Here is a 27756-nt window from a genome sequence, read left to right on the forward strand (position 1 = left end):
CACGTGAAAAACAAGATCAAAGTGGATATTTTTCATGTACAGAAGATACCATTAAAAACTGGGCATTCACCATCCACACTATCTAAATGTATCACAGTATTTCTGGCATATGCTGTTCCAAATAAAGGTAAATAATGTAGTGCAGTAAAGGCTGCTTCACTAATGCTCCTTGATGTAAAATATGGTTTTGTAGAATGATTTCAAACCTGCACAATGATGTTCTAATATGATGAAATGACACCCAAAAGTCAATACGCACCACAGTCACGTTCATCTGAATTGTCTTCACAGTCATCATCATGGTCACAAACCCACCGAGAAGGAATGCAGCGCAAATTATCACAACGGTATTCACTTTCCGTGCATTCGCGAGGGCCTTCAATTTAAAAGACAAGTGCAAAGAACATGTGAAGTCACTCAACTGTAACTCTAAACATCCAAGCCTGTCTCATTAAAATAGGCAAAATGATTGCAGGGTGAGATGTGAGACAATCATTAAAATAGCAAGTTGATATCTCTGCATACAGATTATGTGATATTAAACATTTCATGTCTCTCTAGAATGCCGTGGGTTAACTCATCTCAAGCTTTGTTTTGTTACAACATTACTCAAGAGTCATTTTTATCTTAAGGAAATTACATCTGCTAATCAGAAAATAATAAATTCAGTTTGGGCTTGATCCTGCACTCTTTACTCGGGGAAATGTTTACACACACACACACACACACACACACACACGATTGAGCCCTTAAACTCTAGTGGAAATCAGGACTAATACTTTCACATACATTATAACATTCTTCTTGATAACTGGATTTACTACCATTATCTCTGTACAATACAGAGGTTATTCTTAACAGTATTCCAAATGGCTCAGCAGCAATAATACAGACTACACAGTGGAACAACTGAACTCTTGCAATTAAGAACAACATGCCCCATTTTCAAAAGAAATAGGAGGCTATAAGTGAAAAGCAAGGAATACTAAAATATCATGAGAGTGGAGTGACAACTCACTGCAGTTGTTCTCATCAGACCCATCTCCACAGTCATTATCTCCATCACACTTCCAGCGCAGCGGGATGCATCGGTGATTATCACAGCGGAAATCTCCCAAAGGATTGCAAGTCATCTCCTCTGCAAAGCACACAATTTGTCACCAAGACAATAAACCAGCATACATTAGCATACTCTTCAATATGGTTTGGACAGGGTAGAGAGATGCTTAGAGTAGGATAGGATGCTTTGGATAGGGAAGAGTTCCATACCATAAACCGGGTCAAGTAATTTAGGGGCAGAGCAGTTAGGAAACATCCCATCAAGTAATGACATAGGATTGGGAGGGGAATGCTCAGGAAGAGACTTTGCACTTTCACAGTAATTTTCTGGACATATCCATTTTCTAGAAAGGGAGAATGCTACTCCCAACACAAGGATTGCAGAGTCAGGGATTCCTAAAACAACCACCCTATATCCTACTTGTGCAGAAACAACAATCTACTGTCCCTCAGAAGAGCAAAGTATAAAACAACCAGCATCAATAGAAACAAATATTAGCTAGAGAATAAATTATTTGGTGGAAGAGAAATGGGTATGTGTATATGGGTATGTATCTGGTGACTCTCAGAGTGGCACACACGTTTACTGACAAACAGCCAGAGCTGAAAGTCATATGGCACACTGTAGGCCAGACTGCCACATCCTGTTTTTCCCTGGGTTATTCTGAAGTAGATGTTGTGAACTCATGGCCTGCAAACTTAGTTTGAAGCATTTTAAAAGGTCTCAAAACAACTCTTGCAGCATCACAAATCTTCACCACTGGTGATTTTGGTACAGTGTATGCCCAATTGAGAGTTGGAAGTAGTTTTGAAAATATGAAAAAGAAAACTGAATGAGAGCTTTCATGTGAAGAAGAGTTCAGTGTAAGCTCAAAAGTTTGTGTCTCTCACCAAACAGAAGTTGGTCCAATAAAAGATATTACCTCACCCACCTTGTCTCACTAACATCCTGAGACCAACACAGCTACAACAACACAGCTCTCATGTAAGATTCGGGAGCAGGAAAATATATTTCCCTCTGTTTTATTCAGTAATAAGCAGAGAATCAACGTTCAATAATAAATAGTACAATAATCATCATAATCTAGCTTTCAGGGGGTATAGCATGTGAGCTACACAATGACCTATAGTGAATTGTTGTCCACAGAATTTTCCTCCATGCAAATGGATATCAGTGAAATGGACTGACAGAAAATGAAAGAAGTACAAGCATATGAATTATCACTGAGAAGACTTCCATGAGGGTTTTACAGCGTGGAGGAATATTCGCAGCATATGTCATTTCAGAAAAAAGCTTTTCCCTACACCTACCACAGCCTTGTTCATCACTGTTGTCTCTGCAGTCATCATACCCATTGCATAGTGCCCACAGTGGAATACAGCGGTAATTAGTTCTACAGCTGAATTCTGTGTGGTTATCACACCGATAGGCAGGACCCACTAAAACACAAGAGAGAGTTGTCAAAGAACATTGTATTACTTCTGTATGCTCATGACTTAAACATCTGATTTCTGTTTTACGGTGCACTACTTCCATTAAAAGGAGTCAACGACTGAAAAAAAAAACCTGTCAGTTCATATAGCCCATCATCTCCCTGCTGGTGCACAATGGAGTCCTATTATACAGTTACCAGAATTTTGTCCACTCTGTTTTTATGCTAAGTGACTGGGTATCCACCACTTTGCGTGGGAAATTATTCCAATTAGCCACCATCAGGAAGTTTTCCTTGATAATCAGACTAACTTTCCCCTTCCTTAATTTCATCTCATTTCAGAGTTATACTTGCTCCTTGATGCCCTAAATAATTCCTCTCCTTCCTTGATGACTATTCTTCAAATATTTAACTTTTATCATGTCCTCCTCTGGGGCTAGATTGAGCCATTAGGCTCAGCCCTCTGTAAAGGATGGGAAGTAGCTGTGCCAGCGCAGGAAACACAGCAGGAGGGAACTTGGCTTCCCTGCTACTGGAGCCCTTAACTGTGGCAAGGAAAGGCCCTAGCGGGGAGGCAGTGTGGAAGGGCTCTGGCAGCTCCCCACTGCCTCCCCCTTGCCAGAACCTTTCCCCACTGCCAGAGCTTTCCAATGTGGTGGGCTCCAGCAGTGGGACCCTACACTGCTAAAAATAACAGTGTAGACAGAGACACCACTTCGGCATGTGGAGAGCCATGTAGAATCTACACCTTATGGTTCTGGTATGTCTGTACTCTGTTTGCCTAAGGCTACACCTCACCATCTAACCATTATGTATATCCATGCTAGCTGGGTGTGCAGTGTCTGTGCTCTACACGCTGCTGTAAGGGTTGATGTACTTAAGCATACAACTCAACACTGCACTGGCCTTTTCAGCTGTCTCATTGCATGCAAACTCCCTGCCAATTTGCTGACAATTATTACTCGTAGGTCACATTACTGCTTTCCAGCTGTCAGATTATTTTATTCCAGTTCTATTAGCTTGCATTTCTCCAAGCTAAATTTCATTTAAATTTGTTGTTTTGTATCTAGGTGTTTTTTTATTATTTCTCTGTCATTCCAGATACCCACAACTCCTCCTTATTTAGAAGTATTTGTAAATTTCATTAATATGTTGTTTACTCATTCTTCCAGATGATTAAAGGAATATTAATGAAAACCAGGCCTAGCACAGATCTCTGGAGCACCCCACTCAATAGCTCCCCTGCAACTTGACACTTTGTGCTTTATCATAACCCTTTTTACTCACAAACTGTCAGATGTTTTTTTACCCACACGACTGTGTTCATATCCAAGTCAATCAGATTTAAATTTGAAAGTAAGAGATTTATGAGCAACTGTATTAAAAGAGTCATGAAAATCCAAGTGTATTATGTATGTCACTTTCCCTTCATCTGCTAATTTTACCAGTCTGGCAAGAGACATAATCAAATTTGCCTGGCTAGACCTGTTCTTTACACACCATGCTGCTTGGGTTCTGTGTTCTTTACAAACGCATGATTGGTTCGAAAACCTTGTAGATGTTTAGTGACTTTTCCCCCCTGCAGTATTTGTCGCTTGGTATCTCATGAGACTCTCTTACAAAGTCACAAAGTGCTGTGTTGCAGTGCCAGTTACCTACTGCAGTTTAGCAGTCAGTTTGTAGGATTCATAGCGCCTCAAGAGCAAACCTCTTGAAAATTAAGCAATGCCATTCACTCTGCCTATCATGCTATAATGTAGACAGCTGCCATTGATTTAGTGCTTACTGCATTCGTGGAACGGCTCGTCAGAGTGATCACCACAATCATCATCCACATCACATTTCCAGGACTGAGGGATGCAGCGGCCATTGTCACATTTAAACTGGCCTGGAGAGCAGGTCCTACTGGCACAGTGAGAACTATCCTCATCTGAGTTATCCCCACAGTCATCTTCTTTATCACACTGCCAGGCTTCTGGGATACAGCGTTTGTTGGCACACTGCCACTGATGTGTCTCACACTGGTGATTAGCTGAAAGAATACACATTTTTATTAGGCTGGTGACGCTTATAGGAAAGATCTAGCCCTTCAGTGTTATGGGAACTGAATCTGTATTATGTCATCATTGCATATTAAAGAAATGCTGGTAACTCAATCTGAGCTTAGAATTTACTTGTCCAGTTGAGATACTGACTTCTAATCCTGCGTGGCTATGGCCCACAGGCTGCTTTCATCCAGCTCTCAAAGACTGCACTATACAACACAGAGCCTTTGGGGAGAAGAAAGACATTCAGAGTTGTCATTGCCCAGTGCAGGGTGAAGTACAAGCCCAGCTGTCGCACTGAGCTAGGGCAGAGGAGCAAAGTGATTCAGGGCACCTGAATGACGATATGGCTTTGGGCCACCATGCAAATTCTGACAGTGTGGTGGGCCAGAGAGGAACCACTCTACTTCCACCCAGCATACTCTCCTGCTAAACCAGCATGCTGCATACCAGATTATACAACTACAGACTAATCATGCTGCTCAGAGCACCATTAACTTTAGATTCACAGTTTCTATCTTCCTCAACTCATGCATGGTCACAGAGCAGAAGTCAATGTTAGCAGTGGTGGGGGGCTGGTGAGGCTTGTGATCTTTGCAGAGTGGGAGTCACATTAAGTGATTGCCTGTGAGCCGGGGCGTTCACTTTGGCTTTCCACTGATCTCCAGCCTCCATGGTTTGGATACCTCTCCCACTGCCCCTTTTACATGCACACTAATCCCTTCCTCCAGGAAGGGAGAACATAGCATGATTTCTGCAAACTTCAACACACAGCTTTTCTAGAGCATGTTTTTCCCCTTATGTAACTGTATGATATACCCCAAAATCATCTGTATTCTACCCAATAAAATAGAGATATGTGAACTCATTATGCAGCTGTCAATTTCTTATGTTACATATTTAATATTCCCTTGTGCCTTACTTAAGAGCTCGACTGTTTGAAATTCATGTAAAATTGAGGTTTCATTTAATTATGATGACATTACAGAAAATACTATTATATGCTAATGGAAGTCAGTGAAAATATCAATTATATGACTACACAGCTTCCTTTTTTCATTCTCACTGCTCAGACTGCAACTCCCAATGTAATATTATTTACAAGAGGAGAATAATTAGCTTTCTAATTAGACACAAGCACATGAAACAAGATGGGTTTTAAAAATTGTTAATACACTGTCTCACAATTATAATTAGACGCCAACCATTTTTTTTTAAATTCCATCACATTCAGTTCTCCAAAACCGTCTGCCTGGGTGTATTGCATTTTGAGCAATTTTCATGTGAAATAATGTTTTCATTGTTTGAAGATGCAGATTATGGTAAGAAGCAGCATGGTCTGATGGACTGGGCTGGGAGTTAGAAAATCTTCAGTTCTGATCTTGCCTCTGACACCCAGGGTTTGTCTATATAGAGCTGTTTGTTGAAGATGTTGCGCGGTAACTGCCCGACTAGCTTCTACTAGCACAAACTAAAAGGTACTTAGTTTCCATTAACCAAGTCCTGTTTGAAATGAGACAATGCAAACACAAACTAGGTACCTTTTAGTTTGCGTGCTTTAGTTAGTGCATGCTGCAACTCACACCACTGAAGTCTGGACTGCGGGACTGTGCAGACAAGCTCAACTTCATGGTGTTGCTTTGAGCAAAACACAATGAGATCTATTTTCCACTGCCTTGTATCTTACACCGGTGCAAGTGAAGCAAAGTGAGTGTAAAACATTGTCACTCCGATTTGGTAGCATTTACACCCTTTTTACCATCACTTTGCACTGAGGTAAATGACTGTGTAAGGTGCAAGGAAGCAAAAAATCAGGTCTAACATCTGTAAATATGGATCATGATTCTCACCTACCTCTTAGGGCAGCTTGTGCGGATTAAATGGTGAGTGTTTATACAATGTTTTAAACATGTGAAGTGCTACACGTGTGCCAAGAATAATTATCTGACATTTACCACAAAGTACATGATCTTCATCTGATCTGTCAGGACACTCTGGCAGAGCATTACACAAGAAATGGGGACTAGTGCAGTTCCCATCACTACATTGGAACTGTCCAACACGACAATATCGGTGTGGGCAAGTCGGCGGTTCATCAGAGCCATCCCTGCAATCTCTCTGCCCGTCACACTTCCACCAGATCGGTATGCACCTATAAAGAGAAAATAATATTTCCTTTGATGAAGCAATTACTTTAAAGGCGTCCAGCCATCCCTTTAAGGACCAATTATGGACAAGCTTTTGCCAGTGACATATCATCTTGCAGCATTTGGCTTCAGATATTTCTTGAGCCTCAGTTCTACATGACATGAGGCCATTTGTCATGTGATAACAAAATATACCACAACATGGTGTTGCCAGTAACAGATGTTGATGGTGAAACCTCTGTAACAGGCTCACGGCAAATTAATGTGGACTCAAGTTTGCAGTATTTTTGTGCAAACTGTCACTCTGGGCTTTCTTGAGACTCATCATTCAGACACCTAGGCAAGCCAAATGTTAGCTGGATAGGCTGAGAGACACAGAGAACAAGATACATTTCCATAAGTGATCTGAAATTTAGATGGAGAATTCTATTAAGTGCATAAGTTTAACATTGACCTATCCAATGGGTGCTCCAGTGTGCGGCAGCACTAAGCCTGCAGAGTGGGCCACTGGAGAAACCCAGCTGCCTACAGGAGTCTTGGGGTGGTGTAGAGCCAGGATAGCAGGCCTTATGCCTGTTCCCACAATTCTAGCTCCTGCCACGTAGGGGTGGCCAGGGAAAAGGGCCATGGCTGTGCCAGCGCACCAGCTGACCCCTTGCTGCCAGAATGGACCCTATGGGCCCCTGGCAGCCAGAATAACTTATTTAACAGCAGAAACAAACATACTGCACAGCATGTAGAAAAGATAGGAGCAGATTCATATTTCATGAATTCACAGGGAAATGGCCTCTGGAGCAACGCATGACTAACACCCCAGTCCTTACTGAATTAGCCATGCGATACAACAAAGCAAGGGCATTAATAAGGAGCGCATCCCATTAGCGAGAAAGGAGGACTCTGCTAGAAATTTTTGCCAGCACAGGAGTCAGACTGGAATTGGCCTTGTCTTTACCACCAGACCCCAGAACCCACAATATGGAGACTTACTACATACTTTCAAGCCTTCCAGGTAAATTAGCCTTAGATATAAATGTTATCCTTAAAAAGATATTAAAAGAAGATACTGAGCAAAGGACTTACCTTTCACTGTCTGCACAGAGGAACTGGGTGCTGGAGCACATTGGAAGGCAGTGTGCTGTGTTGCCAAGTTGTATCACCATGAAGTTATCGGGACATTCACAAGAATAACCCTGACCTCCAACTTTTATTAGACACAGATGGGAACAGCCACCATTGTTGGTACCACAAGGATTATTCACTAGTAAAATGGAAGAATAATCATCATACTTCACACCCCCATAAACAGAAAGACCTTGCAATAGTCTCCTTTTGCACAGAAGGCATTGATATTATCTCTTGCAAATCAAAACAAACAAACAAAAAAATCAGGCACTCAGACAGAAAATCCAGTCTCAACTGTAGTTTACTGAAGGTGTATAAACAGTGAACCCTGAAACCCTAGAAACTGGCTTTAAATCCATACTTCAGGTCTGATTCTGCTCTCACTATTTATCTTACTTTATCAGATAGCCAAATCAAAGACCCCCTGTGTAGGTTAACTAAGGGCCTGATCCTTCAAGAAACTGAGTGTGCCTCCTGTGAGGTACCAAGTGCCTTCAACTCCTTGTAACGCCAATGGGAGATGTGCACACGGCATGCACCAGGGTTAGGCCCTAATAAGGGCCAGACATCCACATTATATTTTAAATCTGTTTCCTCACCAATTGGCTGTCTGTATGGATGGTAGACATGGATATCAAATGGCCTGTGTGTGGTGTTCACCAGAACAGTCCTGCCTGATCCATTATATTTATTTCCCTTCTCAACAGTTCTTGTGTTCCAATCAGTCCAATAGATGGTGTCTTCAAAAACTGTAATTGCAAATGGATGAGGTAAAGTCCCATCATATACTGTGTGACGGTGTCGTCCCTCTAGGTCAGAGTACCTACATGAACAAAAACCATGCATAACACTGAGATCAAGCTGCAAGAACTTCAGGACTTTAATGTATCTTCTTACAACAAGCAGTTTATTAGTGGTGATCAGTGGATTCAAAATAATTTAGTTCATTTTGAGATACATAAGGTTTAAATAGGTTTTACTCTAGTTATAGAAATAGACCAGACGTGCAAAAGGAAATACAAAGCCATTCCTAAGAAATGTATCTGGCTGCCCAATGAAGTTTTGTGCATAGATGACAGGTTACTTGTCATACAGGAAAGTGGCTGTATAATTCAGATAGCTACTCAAGTGACACTTGGCAAAATATAACACCTTTATTCCTAAATTTTAAATATCTTAGGACTGCTATATGTTACTTTTAACAACATTTTAATAGAAAAATCTTCTGTAACTCTCACACTTTTTTCTGACTGTATTAATAACAAAGAAGGCTAAGTTAGTAACTCTGAACAGCAACTTTATGATTAATGAACAAATCAATTAAGAAACGTGGCAAAAATGAATCAAATGGAAAATCTTCCAAGTCTAAATTTTTGACAGAAATGCTAAACATTAAAATTTTAACATAACTGTTCACTTTCATATTGCTCTAAAAACACTGATTCTTTGTGACTGTGTCTGGTACAGTAAAATAGCTTTAATGGGTTATCTCTTTTCGTTATGACCAGGCATTAGCAGGAAATTATGGGAAACGTTTTTTTTTTCTAAAATGGTTCATTTTAACATGGAAACTTGGAAAGGAGCTAAAAGAATAGACGCAAAGGAGATTTTTTAGATGTGCTAATTTGGAAATACCTGGAAAGAATCAGAAAGTTAGCTAATTACTTGAGCTGAAATTAAAGTCTAAGCATTTCATCATCAGAAATTTATTTGACATTTTATAGACTTGTATCAAATGTAGGAAAATAACATAACAAAGCCACAGGTTCCATGCAGTATTGTCGTGAACTTTTAATAAGGGGAACATTAAGGCCAAACTTTCAGCAGAACTCTACAAATGTGTGCACATACATTTCTTATCACTGTCCTCAGATCTGTGGGCAAAAAAATGGTAATTACAGATTAAAATGATGATTTGCGTATTCAGTTCTGCCTCAGTTTGGGTTTTGCATCTACATGAAGATGCACTGGCAAATTCTAGCCCAGACTGTGAACCTCTTTCTGAATTTCTGAACAATTACTTCCATGAGCAGTTTCTGAGATTCCAGGGAGACTACTCATGTAACTACTCACTAGTGTGAGTAAAAGGTTTACAGCCTAACCCCCTGCTGCAAAGTTCTGAAGACCCATTGAAAATCTGTCCCTTATTATAATCATTGGAGCTAGCAAATATATGCTATAAAACTTCAGAACAAAAGTGCCAACTGCTGCTAAAGAACAAGTGGAAAAAACCCCCAAAAGTTAATTTTATCCAAATAAGGAGGGAGTCTTTCCTCTTCGTCCCATTTATACCTAACTTCTGATTCCATTTTAATTTAGAATTAGTTAACCCTTTCAATTCTGATGGATTAATTGGATATGTCATTTGTCTAACTGCACTGTGACAGGACATAAAATATCTCTGTTTGTTCCATTTTAAAAAAAAAAAACTTGTTGCCTTGATCCGTGCACAAACTGTCAGCAGTGAAGGGGTTAAAAAATTCTTAAAATAAAGTGCTACCACTGAAATTTGGTATGAACAGTTACCCAGTTGCTTTATTCTTCTCTATGTACGTACTCAATGTAGTTTAGATGGGCATCTGCCCAGTAGAGCTTGTCGTTGGTGTAATCTATGGTGAGTCCATTGGGCCACTCTAACTTGGTAGAGACAATCACCGTCTTGTTCTTGCCATCCATCCCCACTCTTCCAACATAGGCTCGGTCTGCCCAGTCAGTCCAGTAAACCTGTCTATTTAAACAACAGCCACAGTTAGTTTTGTCGGAAAAGATCCTGGGACAAATTCTAGAAGGTACATTTGCAATATAACACCTCATGCACTAAAACAAAACCCTTTCCCTCACCTTGGGCGCATTTTTGCAGAACAGGAGGATATGATCCAAATATCCTGTAATTATTCTTACTAACAGACGCAAAATGACAACTTAGCATAGACTTTCACACAAACAGCATGAGGCTGTCAAACTGCTAGGTGACAGAGAAACACTCTGGAAATGTCATACCCATATTTTGGATGAACGACAATAGCTCTGGGATACTGAAAGCAGAAGGTGTTGTTGGAGTCCACACACCGATCCACCAATTTTTTCCGGAATCTGCCATCAAGCTCAGCAACATAGAGACAGTCTTTGTATGCATCCACCCAGTACAATTTTCTGAAATGTTTTATAATGAATATTTTACACACTGCTTTATACAAAATAAAGCACCTCACTTTAATTTCACAGCTTTTCTCTCTCTAGAGTAATGATGAATCCACTGTAATGAAAGAAGAATTAATCAGGACCACATACTTCTCAGTCCTCCAATGCGGCCCACACGACAAAAGACAAATGTTGCCAACTGCTGCTCAAGGCTCAAACTGGGTAGGTACAAACCCATATGCTGTACTCCCACCTTTCCCAAGCCATGTACCACATTGCCCTATCCTCTCCTCTGACATTGGCACCACTGGCCAATTACTGCTATTGGTGCCAAATTCAAAACTGTAGCTGGTCAACTGGGGAATAAACCCCCCATCTCAGGCAGCTGCCTGCAGCACATGGCTAGCACAGGGTGTCACTACCTCTCCTTTTCCTCCCCTCTTCTCTTACCAAGAAATGGCAACAAGGAGATGGCACAGAGAGGGGTCAGGAAGCGAGACGTGCAACGCCCTGGGTCATGAGTGGGGTTGTGGCTGGGGCTGCCATAAGAATCACCATCTATCTCTCCCTCCCCTGCAGTTTGATCCCTGCTCTCACCAAATCAAAGGAGTGAAAAAATATGCATGGTTATAAAGTACTGTCACTTATGGAGACAAGGGTAAAACCTCTGTTGTAAGAATCATTCATCACAGCACACCCAGAAAAATCTGGTTCTCAAATGGCACTGTCAATGAGGTTTCCCTGGTTAATAAGATTATTTTTAAATATAAAAATTCAGGTTTTATCAGTTGTCTTTGCTTGCTTGGTTAATATATCCCTCCCAGTTAGATGTTTCCTATCACATCAGAGAGGTGGATCTTCTATTAATTATTCTTATTACTATTATTAACCATTAACATAAATGTTCAGAAGTCTTTGCATTACTGTGGTGCCCTTATTGCATATTCTGACTATAAGAACACCAGGCTAGAACATGTTTTGTTGCTAGCAGGACTGAGCATAGGGCTAGGAGCCAGAAACTTTCTAATCATGCTCTGCAACTAGCTTGCTGCGTGTGTTTGCTAAACCTCTCTCGGTCTGGCTTCCCCATCACCAAAACAGGAATAACACAATGTACCCATCTCACATGGCTGTTGTGAGGATTAGTTATTGAATGTTTGTACAACATTTTCAAAATATAAAGCACACTATAAGAGCTAAGTAGTATTATGAATAATTATTATTGACATTATTAGGATACTGTTATACTGGGTGTATGGTATGTGGGTTGAAAACCAGTCCCCAACAAGTATCTGAACTCATATTTTTTCACATTAAAAAAACATAACTTCCTTAATAGCTCAGAAAAGCTAAAAACATTTTCTTACCTGCCAACCCAGTCCACAGCAATACCTTCCCCATTTGGCACATCATCACTTATTACTGTCTCCTTGTTTGTCCCATTTAGGAACATTCTTTCAATGACCTTCCTCCCCACATCAATCCAGTACAACCTCTTTTCCACCCTGTCAAAGTCCAGTGCCACCACATTTCTTAGTCCTTGCAAAATGAGAGAGTAAGACTGGCCATCTGCTGTGAGATTTCTCAGATAGTAACGGTTGCTAAAAATAAGGTAGGGGGAGATATTACTATTTTGCCGGCAACTTTTTCCATCAGGCTCACGGATGTAGCCTGGGGCGCACTTACAAATGTAGGAGCCAGCAGTATTCTCACAAATCTGACTACATACTGATGGCGTTTCATTGCATTCATCAATATCATCACATGTCCGTTTATCGGACATGAGTCTGTGTCCAGAACGACAAGAACAATAGAAACTAGTCAGGGTGTCTGTGCAATTATGATCACATCCGCTGATTGAAGGGTCATTACATTCATTAATACCTGTGGTACAAAAACAAAAACATTATTATTCAAGCAACTGAGTTACCCAGAAAACAATGCAGCCCCTATCCAAAGTATTCATAAGAGTCAACATCAAGACAAGTGGGCAACAACTTTTGTTCCAAAAATACCAAAATATTCTAAATCTTGGGTGGCTACAATTGAGTTGCCAGGGGCAGATCCTTACCCAGTGTAAATTATCATGCTCCACTGAAATCAGTGGGGCTACGATAATTTACACCAGTGGCAGATCTGCCCCCAAATTCTGTCAGTGCAGGATAGTATTATTTCTCAGAAGGAATATATATATATAGTTATAACTATTTATCTGGCATATTTTCATATCTAAAATCTGTGGTGATATATTCATTCTATTTACCGAGTACTGGCTAATTTTCATGGCTTAAGTATATGAATTGATGTGCATTATTTACAATATAGCATACTATGTTATGATTTAATCATTAATAAGTGTGTGATATATGTATGCATTCTTCATACATCTTATTGGCAAGTCCAGACGGAACATGTATCATCTTAATTAACCTGCTGACTTAATTTTTTTAAAATTGTCTAAAACGTTTAAAATAAAATATCAGAACCCTAATCCCCTACCCCCAACACTCCACACGTACCACATCCTTTTTCATCGCTATTATCAAAGCAATCATCCAGCCGATTGCAAATTTTAACCATTTCAATGCAGTTTCCATTGTCACATTTAAAATGATGGGGAGAGCAAGTTGCTTCTGGTGTATTACAGAGGTGTTCCAGCTCATCAGATTCATCCCCACAATCATTATCCCCATCGCAGATGTATGCCTTTGAAATGCAGCGCCCATTTTGACATGTGAACTGGTGCTGTTGGCAGGGCTGATAGATGCACCCTCTCTCATCGCTGCTATCACCACAGTCGTTCCGCCTGTCACACCTGGAAAGAAAGGTGGAGCTGTTAAACACATAAAGGTAGTGACCGTTGGATGGACGGAGGGGTAGATACACACCTGATCATGCAAACCCTTACTCCTAATAGTACCCCATTACTCATATGAATAGTTAAAATGAAATAAAAATGTACTCATGCAAGTACGGCTATTGAAGAAACCAGTGAGACTCCTCCCATTAAAAGTTACTGTGCCCAGAAGTACAGGTTTAATGCCATTGGTAGGCTATGGTAATATTAAACAACTCAGGCATCCCAGAGGTTTTAAAATAAAAACTTACATGTGAATGCATTGCACATAAATTATTTCATACTTAAATGTAATCCTATTTAATGACAAAGTAACTATAAAAACTTAAATGAATTCATTCCTTCATTCGAAACTATTTGCAAAGCTTTTGTATTGTTGCTGAAGTACATACAGACCTGTAAGAGTTTCGGATGCACAATCCATTGTTACATGTGAATTCATTTTCAGTGCAAGACCGTCGCGTGCAGTTTTGATGTTCATCATAAGCATCACTGCAATCAGCATCTCCATCGCAGACCCATACCTGAGGGATACACCTCCTCAGTGGGGGCCTATTGTTCACACATGTAAACTCAGTGGCTGTGCAGCTGCGGTTTGCTAAAATAAAACACATTTGCTAACTAACTGAAGTAGAGTTATTTTCATTTTACATGTATAAAATATGCATTCCCCATTCACATCTAGGCATGTGTACCAGAAATTTCATGCAGAAATTCATTCAAATGCATCTTATCTATTGCAAAAAGCCAGATTTATCCCTGGTGTATCTCCACTGACTGCAGCTGTGTGTGGAGGGTAGTGTGGTGCCCCACAATGCCCCAGGGAGAAGCAGCATTCCTCCCAGAGCTCCCTGGTATGCAGGGGAACCACCCCTCTTGTTACACCCCTTCTGGGGATGCAGCATTCTTTCCCGTGGTGCCAGGCCAGTGCATCAGGAAGCAGAGCTAAGACCCTGCCTCTCCCTACTCACTCCTTTGAGATGCTTGTTCCCCAGAGGGCAAATCAAGGGAGCCAATAACTGCTAAAGGGCACAAGGAAGGGGGCCAGGCTTCCTGCACCTCTCCCCTTTGTTTCAGAGTAGCAGCCGTGTTAGTCTGTATCCGCAAAAAGAACAGGAGTACTTGTGGCACCTTAGAGACTAACAAATTTATTGCAGCATGAGCTTTTGTGAGCTACAGCTCACTTCTTCGGATGCATAGAATGGAACACACAGACAGGAGATATTTATACATACAGAGAACATGAAAAGGGGGCAGTACGCATACCAACAGGAAGAGACTAATCAATTGAGATGACCTATCATCAGCATCCACTAAACAGCCTGGCACAACCTGACCCTCTGCTCTCCAGCTAATAGGATTTCTACTGGAACCTCTCTGACATTAATACCTGATGCTGATTCACAAGAAAAGCTGTACTGCCATGATCAGGCACTATACATGTTGAAGTTGTTACAGCAGTCTGTGTTAAACAAACACGCCATGTTAATTACATCTCAAAGCAGTTTATAATTCAAGGCTATTGAATGGAATGGGACAAAATGAGAAGGGATTTTTTTAAATTAGAATTTAGAATTTTAATTCCAAAATGTAGAATAAAATAAGGAATTATACAAAATAGTCTGACAGAAAAAAAGTTATGTCATGCAGACTTTCCAGTAAATCTATCCTGGTTTGAAAGCCAATGGGCTGCCCCAGCACAGGGGATGGGCAAACTACGGCCCGCGGGCCAGACGCAAAGCCCCCTGTGGCGCCACGGGCCCCGCGCCGCTCTGCAGAAGTGGCCGGCACCACTTCCGTGCGGCCCCCGGGCTGGGGGGCAGAGGGATCCATGCGTTGCCCTTGCCTCCAGGCACCACCCCCCGCAGCTCCCATTGGCCGGGAATGGGGAACCGTGGCCAATGGGAGCTTCGGGGGAGGTACCTGGAGGCACAGCAAGGGCAGTGCACGCGGTGTCCTCTGCCCCTCCCCCCCACCCCAGGGGCTGCAGTGCTTCCTGGAGTGGCACGGGGCCAGTGTGCACATGCAGAGAGCCTGCCCTGGCCCCAGTGTGTGCCGCTGCCACCCTGGAGCCACTTTAGGTAAGTGGCGCCAGGCCAGAGCTGAACCCCACCTGCACCCTGTCCCCCAACTCCCTGCCCTAAGCCCTCTGCCTGCACCTCGCAACTCTCCTGCACCCCGACCCCCTACCCTGAGCTCCCTGCTGCACCCTGCACCCCTGTGCACCCCTGCTCTGAGCCCCCTCGTACACCCCGCACCCCTCCTGCACCCCAACCCCCTGTCCTGAGCTCCCTGCTGCACCCTGCACCTCGTGCACCCCTGCCTTAAACCCCCTCGCACACATTGCACCCCTCCTGCACCCCAACCCCCTGTCCTGAGCTCCCTGCTGCACCCTGCACCTCGTGCACCCCTGCCTTAAGCCCCCTCGCACACATCGCATCCCTCCTGCACCCCAATCCCCTGCCCTGAGCCCCCGCCACATCCTGCACTCTTCGTGCACCCCAACCCCCTGCCCTGAGCCCCTTCCTGCACACTGCACTCCCTCCCACACCCCAACCCCAGCCCTGGCCCTGCATACAATTTCCCCATCCAGATGTGGCCCTTGGCCCAAAAAGTTTGCCCACCCCTGCCCTAGCACAATACTTTATTTGTATTAGACACCTACCACAGTTATGTCTTTGATCTTCATCACTCATATCCCCGCAGTCATTATCACCGTCACAGATCCAGCTTGCTGGGATACATCTGCCATCATCACACCTGAACTGGATACTTGAACAAGTCCGCACATGGGACACTTAAAAAATGAATAGAATTACTCTGCTTGTTAAACTAGCCTGCACCGTTGTAATAACCTACTAATTGAAGCCTTCTTTAGGACAGGTTTACTCCAGCGAAATGTAAGAGGAAAGCTCAAAAATTAGAACCTAGGTCAAATCACACTTGCTGAGATAAGGTGAACACCACTTCTCCATGTCCCCGTTTTCTCTTTATTGGTCAATTACACTAACAGCCCCTACAAACACATTACTGCTTTGATTATTAGTATGTCAGTCTTGTTATACAGCAAAAGTAGATTGTTAAGGAAACCTGAAATTAGGAAACATGGTAAACTTGAAGCAGGCATCAACAGTCCTGACAGTGACAGCACTCATTTTACTAGGTATGTTTATAATTGCTTGTTTCTACTCAGGGGCTGAGGTTTTTGGAGCAATGCAGAGACCTTTTAGACAGGTCTTAATAAGGTTGAAGGTGTGTCAGTTTGAATTCCTCCAAAAGCAGGCATGTGTCTCAGAGCTTTAGAAATGCAGGCAAAAGTCACAATCATTTCTAAGTTTGAAATCAAAAGGTGTAGTTTTTATTTTAATAAATACAGTGCTAGTAATAAACCAACACTACATTACCAGCCATCACTTGAATTTCTCATACCTCATAAAATGTGGAGAATGAGACATCAGCCCATTTTCACAGGAAAATCCTATTCTCCTGTTACAGTACCAGTTTTTCCCACTGATATCTGCCACATTGTACTCTACTTGTTTCCTAGTGATTTTGGTCTTCCTCCTCTTCCGCTCTATGGAGAAAATACCTGGCTTCTTCCACACTTCCTTCTCCCTTCCCTTTCTTATTTCCCTGTTTACACTAATCAGTTTCCATCCTGCATACAGGACCTGACTACTCCAAGGAATGATGGGACACTCCGAATCCTAGAATGCCCCAGTCTCACACTATCTGAAGTGTAGCCATCTCTCCACACCTTTTTTCCCAAATGTCAGAGTGCATATGCACTCTTGATGTCCAAGACCATTCCAAAATACAGGCTACCCCACATCAGCCAATTCACCACCACTGTTGTTTCAAAGGAGAAAGGAATGGTTTTCATTTACTAGTAATCAATCATGATAGCTAAGAGAACTCACATTCCACACAGAGCTTTTGTGATGCAGACACTAAGACAGAGTCTGGCAAACTTTTTGGCCTGAGGGCCGCATTGGGTTTCATAAATTGTATGGCGGGCAGGTTAGGAAAGGGGGTTGTGGCCCGGCCCCCACCTCCTATCTGCCCCCCCCAACTCCTGCCCCATCCAACCCCCCCTGTTCCCTGACAGCCCCTCTGGGACCCCTGCCACATTCACACACCCCCGCTCCCTGTCCCCTGACTGCCCCTGGACCACTGCCACCCCATCCAACCACCCCTTCTCCCTGTCCCCTGACTGCCCCCTGATGCCCCATCCAATCCCCCCTCCTTCCTCACTGCCCCCCAGGTCCACTGCCCCCATTCAGCCCCATTTCCCCCTGACCCGTATCCATACCCCCGCCCCCTGACCACCACCCCGAACTCCCTTGCCCTCTATCCAACCTCCCCTGCTCCCTGTCCCCTTACCGCGCTGCTTGGAGCGCCGGTGGCTGGAAGCACTAGAGCTGCACTGCCCGGCTGGAGCCGGGCCACGCTGCCGCCCCTGCCCCCACCACCACGCAGCACAGAGCACTGGGTCAGGCTGGGCTCTGCAGCTGTGCTGCCCCAGGAGCTCATGCCCCTCCGCCCAGAGCATTGCACCAGTGGCGGAGCAAGGAAGTTGAGGTTGCGGGGAAGGGGAGACAGCAGGGGAGGGGCCAGGGGCTAGCCTCCCAGGCCAGGACCTTGGGGGCCGGGCAGGATGGTCCCGCAGGCTGGATGTGGCCCACAGGCCATAGTTTGCCCACCCCTGCACTAAGAAATAAATTGAAACTAAAGGCTCATATCACACAAGCCACTGAACAGGGCCTTAAAAGGTCTTTCCAGTTACTACCAGCCTGGACTGGATTTGTACTGCTGACCTAGAAGAGAAATTATTTATTTCCCATAACCAATTTCCCCAGAACAGTTCTTTTTTAACTGCACACTCACCACAAGAGGCGGGTTCATCAGAGCCATCAGCACAGTCTACTCCTTGATCACAGTACCACTGAGCAGGAATACAACGTCCAGATGTACAACGAAACTCACTATTTGTGCAAGTCAGTGAGACTGGAAGAAAAAACCTATGTATGACTTCTTTCTTTTTGTTACCCTTCCAACTTGTTTTAAGTTGCTTTTGAGTCCATGATATGCAAAAACATTATAGACCCCAAAAAAGAAAAAGAAAAAATTATGCTAGCAAGGATGCCCTTTCGTATTCTATCTGCAAAGAGCTTTTTGTACAACTACGGGGCCAAATTCCCCCACGTAGACAAGTACGTGCAGCTTCTAGTGTTGCATCCACTTATGGGAATGGAGAATTTGCCCCTAGTATAAGATTACACAGAGCAGCTAGAGAGCAAAGCACATTGTACATTTATAGTTGAGATGAGACTTAGGCCTGGTCTACACTAGGGGGGGGTTCGAACTAAGGTACGCAACTTCAGCTACGTGAATAGCGTAGCTGAACTCGAAGTACCTTAGTTCGAGTTACTTACCCATCCTCACGGCGTGGGATCGAAGTCCGCGGCTCCCCCGTCGACTCCGCCACTGCCGTTCGCGGTGGTGGAGTTCCGGAGTCGACGGGAGCGCGTTCGGAGTTCGATATATCGCGTCTAGATGAGACGCGATATATCGAACTCTGAGAAGTCGATCGCTACCCGCCGACCCGGGCGGGTAGTATGGACGTACCCTAAGATGATTTTCACTTTGAGAATAATAGGAAAATGGAACTCTACAAGCCAGAAATCTGCTGTTTGGACTTGATCTTGTTATCTTCCCTGTTTCCCTACAACTAAGGAATTACGGGGCATTGAATGTATTGCTCATTAACACCCTTGAGTTGTTTCAGTTTCCCTTTTGTCCCTCTCTTCCTCCCACTTTCCCTTTATCTCTTTTTCTTCCACAGTGCACTACACTTTTGCCTTCTCTCACCCGTTCTCCATGCAGAACACCCATCAGTAATATAGCAGCACTTCCAAGATTTATGATACAAAGGGATGGAAGCACATCCTTCATTAGCAGCACAAGAGTTACAATTCCTACTGGTTGGCAAGGGTGCCAAAATTTCTTCCTGTCACACATGCTCCACCCATAAACTGACCATATTCTGTGAGCAAAAGCTGGGCTTGTATTTTAGAAAGACTGGGTGAAAGACCGTTCAATTAAATGTAGATAACTATGAGATAATGACAACCCACTCCATCATTAGAAGTGCAGAGCAGTGGTAGTAAACATACCTTGTACACTTTATAAATTGATCTGGGATACCTTAAACATGGAAGGAAATACATATAAACAACTTCTATGCTAACAAAAAATATCTGGTACTTATGACTGAGAGAAAACGTACATAGTACTTAGAAGCAATAATAAAAGACTGTTTTCTAGAATATATAAACATTTCAGAGAAGTAAAACAAACTATAGTCTAGACTGTGTAAACCAAAGTATTGAGCAAAAGAGAGAGGAAGTTATTGTAGCACTAAGGGACTGGCGAAGGCACATTCAGTATAGTGTGCTCAATTCTGGTAACCTTGAAAAATATGATGTAGATCAGTGGGTTTCAACCTTTTTCATTTGCAGATCCCTAAAAAATTTCAAATGGAGGTGCAGACCACTTTGGAAATCTAAGACGTAGTCTGCAGACTACGACAGGTTGAAAACCATTGATGTAGAAGGTACAGCAAAGAATAACCAGAATGTATAAGAGATTCTTGAAATACTAAACAAAAAAGATAGAGAAATTATGCCTGATTTCATGGGGAAAAGCTGAGACTACATAAATGGTGAGCACATTATGGTACATCTACCTCATAAACCTCAGGGAGTATAAAGAACAGATGTTACAAGAACATTTTGAGCTTGTACCAAAGGCACCAGAGGAATGAATTACTGAAGTGAAGAAAGGTGATTAGGGCACTATTTACTTACCACAATGAGTGGGGCTCTCATCACTCATGTCTCCACAGTCGTTATCTCCATCACACAGATATGTTCGAGGAATACAAATGTTTGTGCTTCGACATTTTGTAAAACCAGATTGGCAAGTGCGTTCAGCTTTAAGATGGAAAGAGAAAGCAAATGTTTAGAACATTTTTATCCCACTAAACTGTATCATTTTGAAAGAAACACAATGTTGTTAAAATAAAATTTACTCTGGAGTAAATTTTAAGTGTCTTATATAAGTTTTAGCTAAGAGCCTGCCACTAATATCACTGTTCACTCAAAAGAAACGCAAAGTGGTTCTAAAAAGCACTAGAGGGAGCTAAAACAGCCGCACAACTTTAGGTGTCTGTTTTCCTCACAGTTTTTACATATTTTTCTGGGATATTCTCTCTTGATTAATGGCTAAACATGGATGTCTTGAGAAGCTACAAAGAAAGACAGGCAAATAACTCAAAATGTTTTCCACTCATTTTTGTTCAAATGTTGATATGAATTACTGAGGGCCGTGCTCATGAGGCTGTCCTGCTACTCTCTGTGAACATTCAGGCAATTAAGTTTTACTGGCAAAAATGTTGGCAGAATGCATTTTCAAAGTAGCATGTGCTGGTATTCACAGAAACCATATTGTAAATTCACATGCACATATATTCACATTGGAAGTGCTTGTACATTCAACCAACTGGGGCAGAAATAATACCATGTGAATTATCTGACCAACCACAAATAAGCAACATAGCTGAACTTTTGAATACTTGTGATAAATCCACAGAGTAAACATTTAAAAAAATTTAGAAAAATGCAAGTTACAAGTACATTCCAGAAAATCACAATCTACCAACAAATATAGCACAAGCAGAAAAAGGGGCTACCTTAACTGAATACATTTCTCATCATGAATTATTTGCTCAGCTCCAGTAATGAATGTTCCATAGGAGAACTTCCTACTGACCAGAAGGGCTGCTTAGCCTGATTAGCCATGTTATTGGTCAATAGTGATTTAACTGCATTTTGTATTTTATTGAAAATAATACTCATTTCCAAAAACAATTCTGTTGATTTTGAAATGAACACTTAACTAATGAAGCATTTCCACTTTTTTAGCAATATAAAGAATACATATTAAATGTAAAAGTAACTGCAGTAACATGCATAATATTTACTGCTGGTGATTTAAAGCTATTGCAATTAACACAGTAAGAATGATATAAAACTTTATAGCATAAACCCACTGCACAAATTTGGGTTCCAACCTTGTGAAGTCTTACATAAGGACATAATGCACCATGAATAGCCCTGTTGAACTGAACGAGACTATTCACAGCACATAAAGTGAAGCACATAAAATAAAATATCTATGCTCTCATATTGCTCATAAATATTTTAGTTACTGTGTTTTGTTTCAAAATAGTATAAAGCAGACTATTGTTAAAATAAACCAATCGTGTCAAGAGAAGTCACTTGTTCTCTTTTGCTGATAGCTTCATTATTCTTCACAAGCAAAAATATTTGCCTCTTCTTTGGTCTAAAGAGTCAGATCCAAATATACAATAGGTAGTTATGATGAACTTACGGCAATTTCTCTCATCTGAAGTGCCATTATCATAACAGTTGTTTACACCATTGCAGACGTATTCAAGAGATATACACCTTCCATTATTGCAAGTAAATTCTGTGTGGGAGTCACAAGTTCGGAACAAGCAGCCCACCTCATCGCTGTTGTCTCCACAGTCATTGTAGTGATCACAGCGGTAGTGATAAGGTACGCACCTCCCATTGCCACAGGTAAAAGCTGTTGGCTGACAGGTATGGAAAGCTAAAAGGGGATACAAACAGGGAAGAAAAGTCATGGATACAATGTAAACTCAATTCTTTGACAAATGTAGCAAAGGAAAACATGCTTCACTTTTACCTGCCAGGGCAAACATCGCTGCAAAACGGACTGCATGAAACGTAAAATACACATTTTGAATTAGACAAAGTCAAAGGTAAAGTCAGATAAACATGATTTAAAGTTAAAAGCATGTCTACAAATCCTTTCTTGTTTCTAATGCAAATTTGTTGTCATAATACACATGAAGATGCAGACGCAAAATCGGAAACCAGGCAGGAGCCTGCTCCAAATTACTACCACATGACTCAATCCCACTGCCACCAAACCAATGGGAAAAGTGCCACTGATATCAGTTGGAGCAGGACTCAGCCCTGTGTCACTTTCGAACACAGTTATTAAAACGCTTACCACACACACTTTCCAGCTCATCGCTGCCATCCCCACAATCGTTATCATTGTCACATTTCCACCGCTCTGAGATGCATCGTCCATTAAGGCATGTGAAGAGCCCTCCATCACACCTGGTACCATTGTCCACAATACAGTGCTTGTTATTATTGGCTAAATACCAGCGACCTTCAGAAGGACACTGACACTCTGCACCAGTAGGACCTGCATACATTTGAACCCAAAAAAAAAAAAAAAAAAAGGATGAGCGTATCAACACATTAAGATAAGCCTTCCATAAAATTATTCACAGCTACAACATTCGTTATTCTTTGCTGAACTATAATAGCTAGCTTTGTTGTATGTGTCAGCCTTTTAAATAAACAAGGCTACTGGGTCAGATGCTGATCTTAGTTCACTTGTGCCACTCCACTTAACTCAATGGCACTATTCAAGAGTTACGCTGGAGTAACTGAGCTCAAAATCTGGTGCACTGATTTACAATATTTGTTTGCCATAAATACCATGGGCTGTTCTCAGTGTGATAACAGGTGCACTTTTTGGGTCCAAGTGAGAAAATATCCTATCGTCAAAAATTAAGGCCACACCAGCTGAAGATCTGGCCCTTAAGACTGGAAAACATTAGACTAACTTTGTTCATACTGAAGTCAATGGGAGTTTTCCCTTTGCCTCCAGGCCAACTGTGAATGGGAGATAAGTGCCTCAGTGCTTTTGGAAATCCCACTAGGCACCTATCTGCATCTTTAGGAGACTTTTAAAATCTTGCCCTGGGTGCTTTTAAAAATCCCTCCCCTAATGTATTTTACAGTTTCAGCTTGTGCCAAACTTGTACAACATTATCAGCTTATTAAACCTACTCATTTTCTATTGGAAATTGGGATTTCAGTTGCCAAAGCTTTTAAAATAACACAACAAAACAGATAGAGATTGTACCGCAAGGGGTTCTCAAAGAGTCTGGAAAATAATGGTAACGGAAATATTTTGTAATTCCATGTGATGAAGAAATCCAGATTATGATGAAATTTTAAATTTGCAGCATGAAGTATTTAGTGATGTGGTACCATTCCGAGGTCCCAGTGTAATCTACTGGTGAGTATGTATTATAGGCCCCCTCTGTGCCGAGAGGACAGGTGTCCTGTACAGCCCCAGCTAGAGGGCTTTAGCCCTAACTGTAGCAGCTCATGTAGTTCAATCCCTGATGTGTCAGCCAAAATGGCAGCTGTCACGTTAGCACAGAAAATTCAGTTTGTACAGTCTGGACCACAATGAGATATATTTTAGTTTAGACCAGGACTGGGTAACTGTAGGCACAGGGGAAACAACCTGCCCACCAGATCATTTTATTTGACCTGTCCAGAGGCAGCTGGTAAAAATATTATTTGGTGGGGGAGTGAGCAGGGGCATAGCCAGGGTGGGCCATGGCCCAATCAAGTCGCACCCAGGCCCACCCAAATCTGACCACCAGGCACAACCACTTAAAGTAAGAGGGGTACAGGGAGTACAGAGTGGAGCAACACCACTCACAGGCCCAACCACCTCTCTGTCACTCATGCAGGGAAGGGCTCATGTCACCTGGCTCTGGTTCCTGCCTTCCCATTGGCTTCCATCTTCCACAGCCAATCTATCTGTCATCAGCCCTGACCCCTCCTAACCATGGGCAAGTCAGGGCACACTTCTGCCAACATGGAGGCAGTAACCAGAGCTGGATGGTGCAATGGCAGAGCCCCTTCCCTGCTGACATGACAGATGGGGGCTGGGCCAAATTTGAGTGGCGTTGTGACTCAGTGCATGGTCTCTGCCTTCACTCTGTTCCCCCTTAAACACAGGCTCCCCAACATGTGCAACCCATACACCAGGCTCCAGCTCTGGCCCATGCCACCCAGTTCTGGTTAGTTCCTCCCTGTTGGCCAAAACCTGATTGGCTCTCAGCTCCCAAACAATTATCCAAGGGGGAGACAGTAACTGTAACTTGGTGGCATGGTGCGGAAAGGCTGATGGGGAAGCAGAGCCAAGCAGAGTAGTATGAGGCAGCAGCAACTTTACTAAAAGACGGCACCCTTCAGTGACCTGGCTCAATCTTCAAAAAAAAATTCTGTGTGGCCTGCTCAGGCTTTTAGGATATTTTGTGGTGCTCTTCTACCTTAAAGCTGCCCTTCCCTGGTTTAGATGAATAAACATTTCAGCCATTCCTAAGTAATTTTTAAACCTAGCACTCCACCATACTATGCATTCTGCTATAGTCAACATTATCATCAAACATAATATAGTTTACCTGGTGCACAGATGTGACTGCAACCGCCATTAAATTGGTTGCAAGGATTGATGCACTGTTGTTGCTTACTTTTTGACCAAACATGAATATCCATTGGTCTTTGTGGCAGATTCATGATCATTACAATCTGATCTGAGCCATCGTATTTGTTAGCTCGGTAAATACTTCTGGTATTCCAATCTGTCCAGTAAATGTGCTGATCAAACAAGGTCATGGCAAATGGATATAGAGCAGTACTAACGATTACTTCACGATTGGAACCAGAAAGGGAGCATCGCTCAATCTTCTGTCTAAAATAAATAAGGAAATACTAAAGCCTTTGAACTTTTACAGATACCAATACATACTTAATTACACTCTGTGACCAGCTCCTACCAATTAAATACTGGAGCATATTTAACTAAGTTTTGTTATTAAATACAGTTTGAGGTCTCTGGGGCTTTTCAAACTACTGGCTCAATAATGATGCAAAGTAATGACTTTGAAGCACTAATAAAATAATGTACTGGAAGCAATTAGTTTTTAGAAGAAAACGTTTAAGCAGCTACACTACCCATAACCAAAATGAGCACAAATTTCACGACAGAATTCTTTCCTTTGAAAGGACTCAAATGCATCCGAAGTGATGAAAAAGGGAGAAAAAAATCTGAGCTCTGAAAGTAAAGTGTAATAATAAATTTCTTTTAAAAATCCTACCACAGACGAGACAGATACATACAGATGTGCATCAGCCCAGTAAAGCTGCTGTTCCTCATAGTCCAGGGTAAGTCCGTTTGGCCACACCAAATTGGTGCTTACAATAGGTATTCTGAAGTTTCCTCCAAGTGTAGCTCGTTCTATTTTAGCATTGGTACTCCAGTCAGTCCAGTACATGTATCTATCAATCAGACAATTGCAAAGTTATCTCTTTGGCAAACAAAGCCCACATGACTCAATTCTTTTGTAAGAATCCCTCCTGGTCTCTCCTACTGAAGTCAAGAGTCAGCTGGGAAATATATATGTGAGGGAAGAACTCTCTCCAGCAACTAGGACCCTGATTCTACAATAGCAAGGACCCCTGCACCCACATGAAGACCCACTGGAGCCCCACCACTTCATGTGTGACTTTGGGAAAGTCACTGAATTTCTCTCCTTTGGTTTCTCCATTTGCAAAATAGTGCTAATAACATTATTTCCTACTTCAAAGGGCTGCTCTGAGGATAAATTCATTAATTCTTGTGAGGCACTCGGATAATACGGGGTATTGGGACCATATAGGAATCTAAATAGGAAGATTTCCTTGGTGTGTCAACTAATCCTAGGGACATGCTACTCTCAGAGAAGCCTTATTTTGAACAACCACTGTTTGGTCCTCTGCTCAGCTCAGATAAGTGGTGGACAGATGCCTTCCCATTATCTTCTCTATCAAGTTTGACCAGTATCTAGTGATGGATGCCTCTCCTTCCTGCTGGTATAGAGATCTTCCTGGCACCTACTCAGATGGGCTAGCATTCACTATCAGCTGAAGGAGTCTCCTGTGGGTCCTCTGATTTCACCTGCAAAGCACTGTCTCATATTGCCTGCATGTATCTGAATATATTTGCACATTCTGTTGCACTGGCCAGGAACAGAACACAGAACTCTGTGCAATTCACATAGTTCCCTCAAGTTGTTATCTTCCAGCACACACATTCCCAAACTTACAGCATTTTTGCTTCTCCTCTATTTCTCTTCTAAAAATAGTATTGCTCCCACTGTACCACCACGATTTACCTGGGAGTGCCATTGCTTTTGTCTTTTTGAAATTTAGTTGACAAAGCCAAGTATCAAAGAAGGTCTATATCTAAATTTAATCTTATATGACTTCATCCAAAAAACTACAAATAAAGAATATTGAAGTTGCAAAGTCAAACACTCAGAAGTTAGAAAATGCCAGAATTAAGGATCCCCATGCAACCTTAATTCTGACCCCTCCACTTCCTCCTCTACACTGCATGGGCACCAGCAGGAGGAGCCAGGGTTCATAGGAGCTCTCAGTTCTGGTGCTCAGCACCACAGCAGCCAGAAACAGCATTTGCAGGGAAAGTCCTGCTCAGCCCTGCAGCCTTGGATGCATGTCCAGTAGCAACAAAATCTTCAAGGAATTTGACTGCCAAACTCTTAAAAAGTCTCTACTAAACATGATCAAACTCAGATTTTTCAAAGACCAAATGTGGACAGTTTCTCACAGAAACAGCAAAAAAAAAAAAGCCACATTGCTGAGAGCAGGGTGATCTCTCTGCCAAATGGGTCCAGCAATGGGAAGTGTCGGGTATCCTTAACTATTGGCAGCACCACCAGCCCCACCTAATATAAAAATACAATTTTAATGAAAACTTTAGAAGAAAAAGAGCAAGACATACCCTCTGCAAGGATCTAGTACAATAGCTCTGGGGCGTGGAACACGGGCAACCACTGTGCGGTTAGATCCATCCACAGCCATTGAGCTGATAGTCTGGTTCAAATAGTCACTGTAATAAACTCTGTTACTGATCCAGTCAAAGGCTATGCCATCTGGAGTTCCCAAACCTTAAGAAAG

General features: G+C 42.3%; 1 protein-coding gene across 1 annotated transcript in view; it reads right to left on the reverse strand.

The window, feature by feature from the left end:
- LRP2 (LDL receptor related protein 2) overlaps positions 1-27756 on the reverse strand; it is a 177498-nt gene that overhangs the window by 39180 nt on the left and 110562 nt on the right. The window contains exons 40-59 of the mRNA XM_045033029.1: positions 27581-27746; positions 25918-26076; positions 25200-25489; positions 22928-23131; positions 22259-22501; positions 20674-20799; positions 18692-18811; positions 16470-16601; positions 14201-14402; positions 13467-13762; positions 12315-12831; positions 10807-10959; positions 10364-10534; positions 8406-8629; positions 7765-7942; positions 6493-6689; positions 4279-4524; positions 2371-2499; positions 1019-1138; positions 260-376 (exon numbers count right to left, since the gene is read on the reverse strand). Of these exons, the coding sequence (XP_044888964.1) occupies positions 260-376; positions 1019-1138; positions 2371-2499; positions 4279-4524; positions 6493-6689; positions 7765-7942; positions 8406-8629; positions 10364-10534; positions 10807-10959; positions 12315-12831; positions 13467-13762; positions 14201-14402; positions 16470-16601; positions 18692-18811; positions 20674-20799; positions 22259-22501; positions 22928-23131; positions 25200-25489; positions 25918-26076; positions 27581-27746 (3990 nt within the window). The remainder of the gene's footprint in view (positions 1-259; positions 377-1018; positions 1139-2370; positions 2500-4278; positions 4525-6492; positions 6690-7764; positions 7943-8405; positions 8630-10363; positions 10535-10806; positions 10960-12314; positions 12832-13466; positions 13763-14200; positions 14403-16469; positions 16602-18691; positions 18812-20673; positions 20800-22258; positions 22502-22927; positions 23132-25199; positions 25490-25917; positions 26077-27580; positions 27747-27756) is intronic.

The sequence above is a fragment of the Mauremys mutica genome, chromosome 10 (genome assembly GCF_020497125.1).
Source record: "Mauremys mutica isolate MM-2020 ecotype Southern chromosome 10, ASM2049712v1, whole genome shotgun sequence".
Taxonomy (NCBI): Eukaryota; Metazoa; Chordata; order Testudines; family Geoemydidae; genus Mauremys; species Mauremys mutica.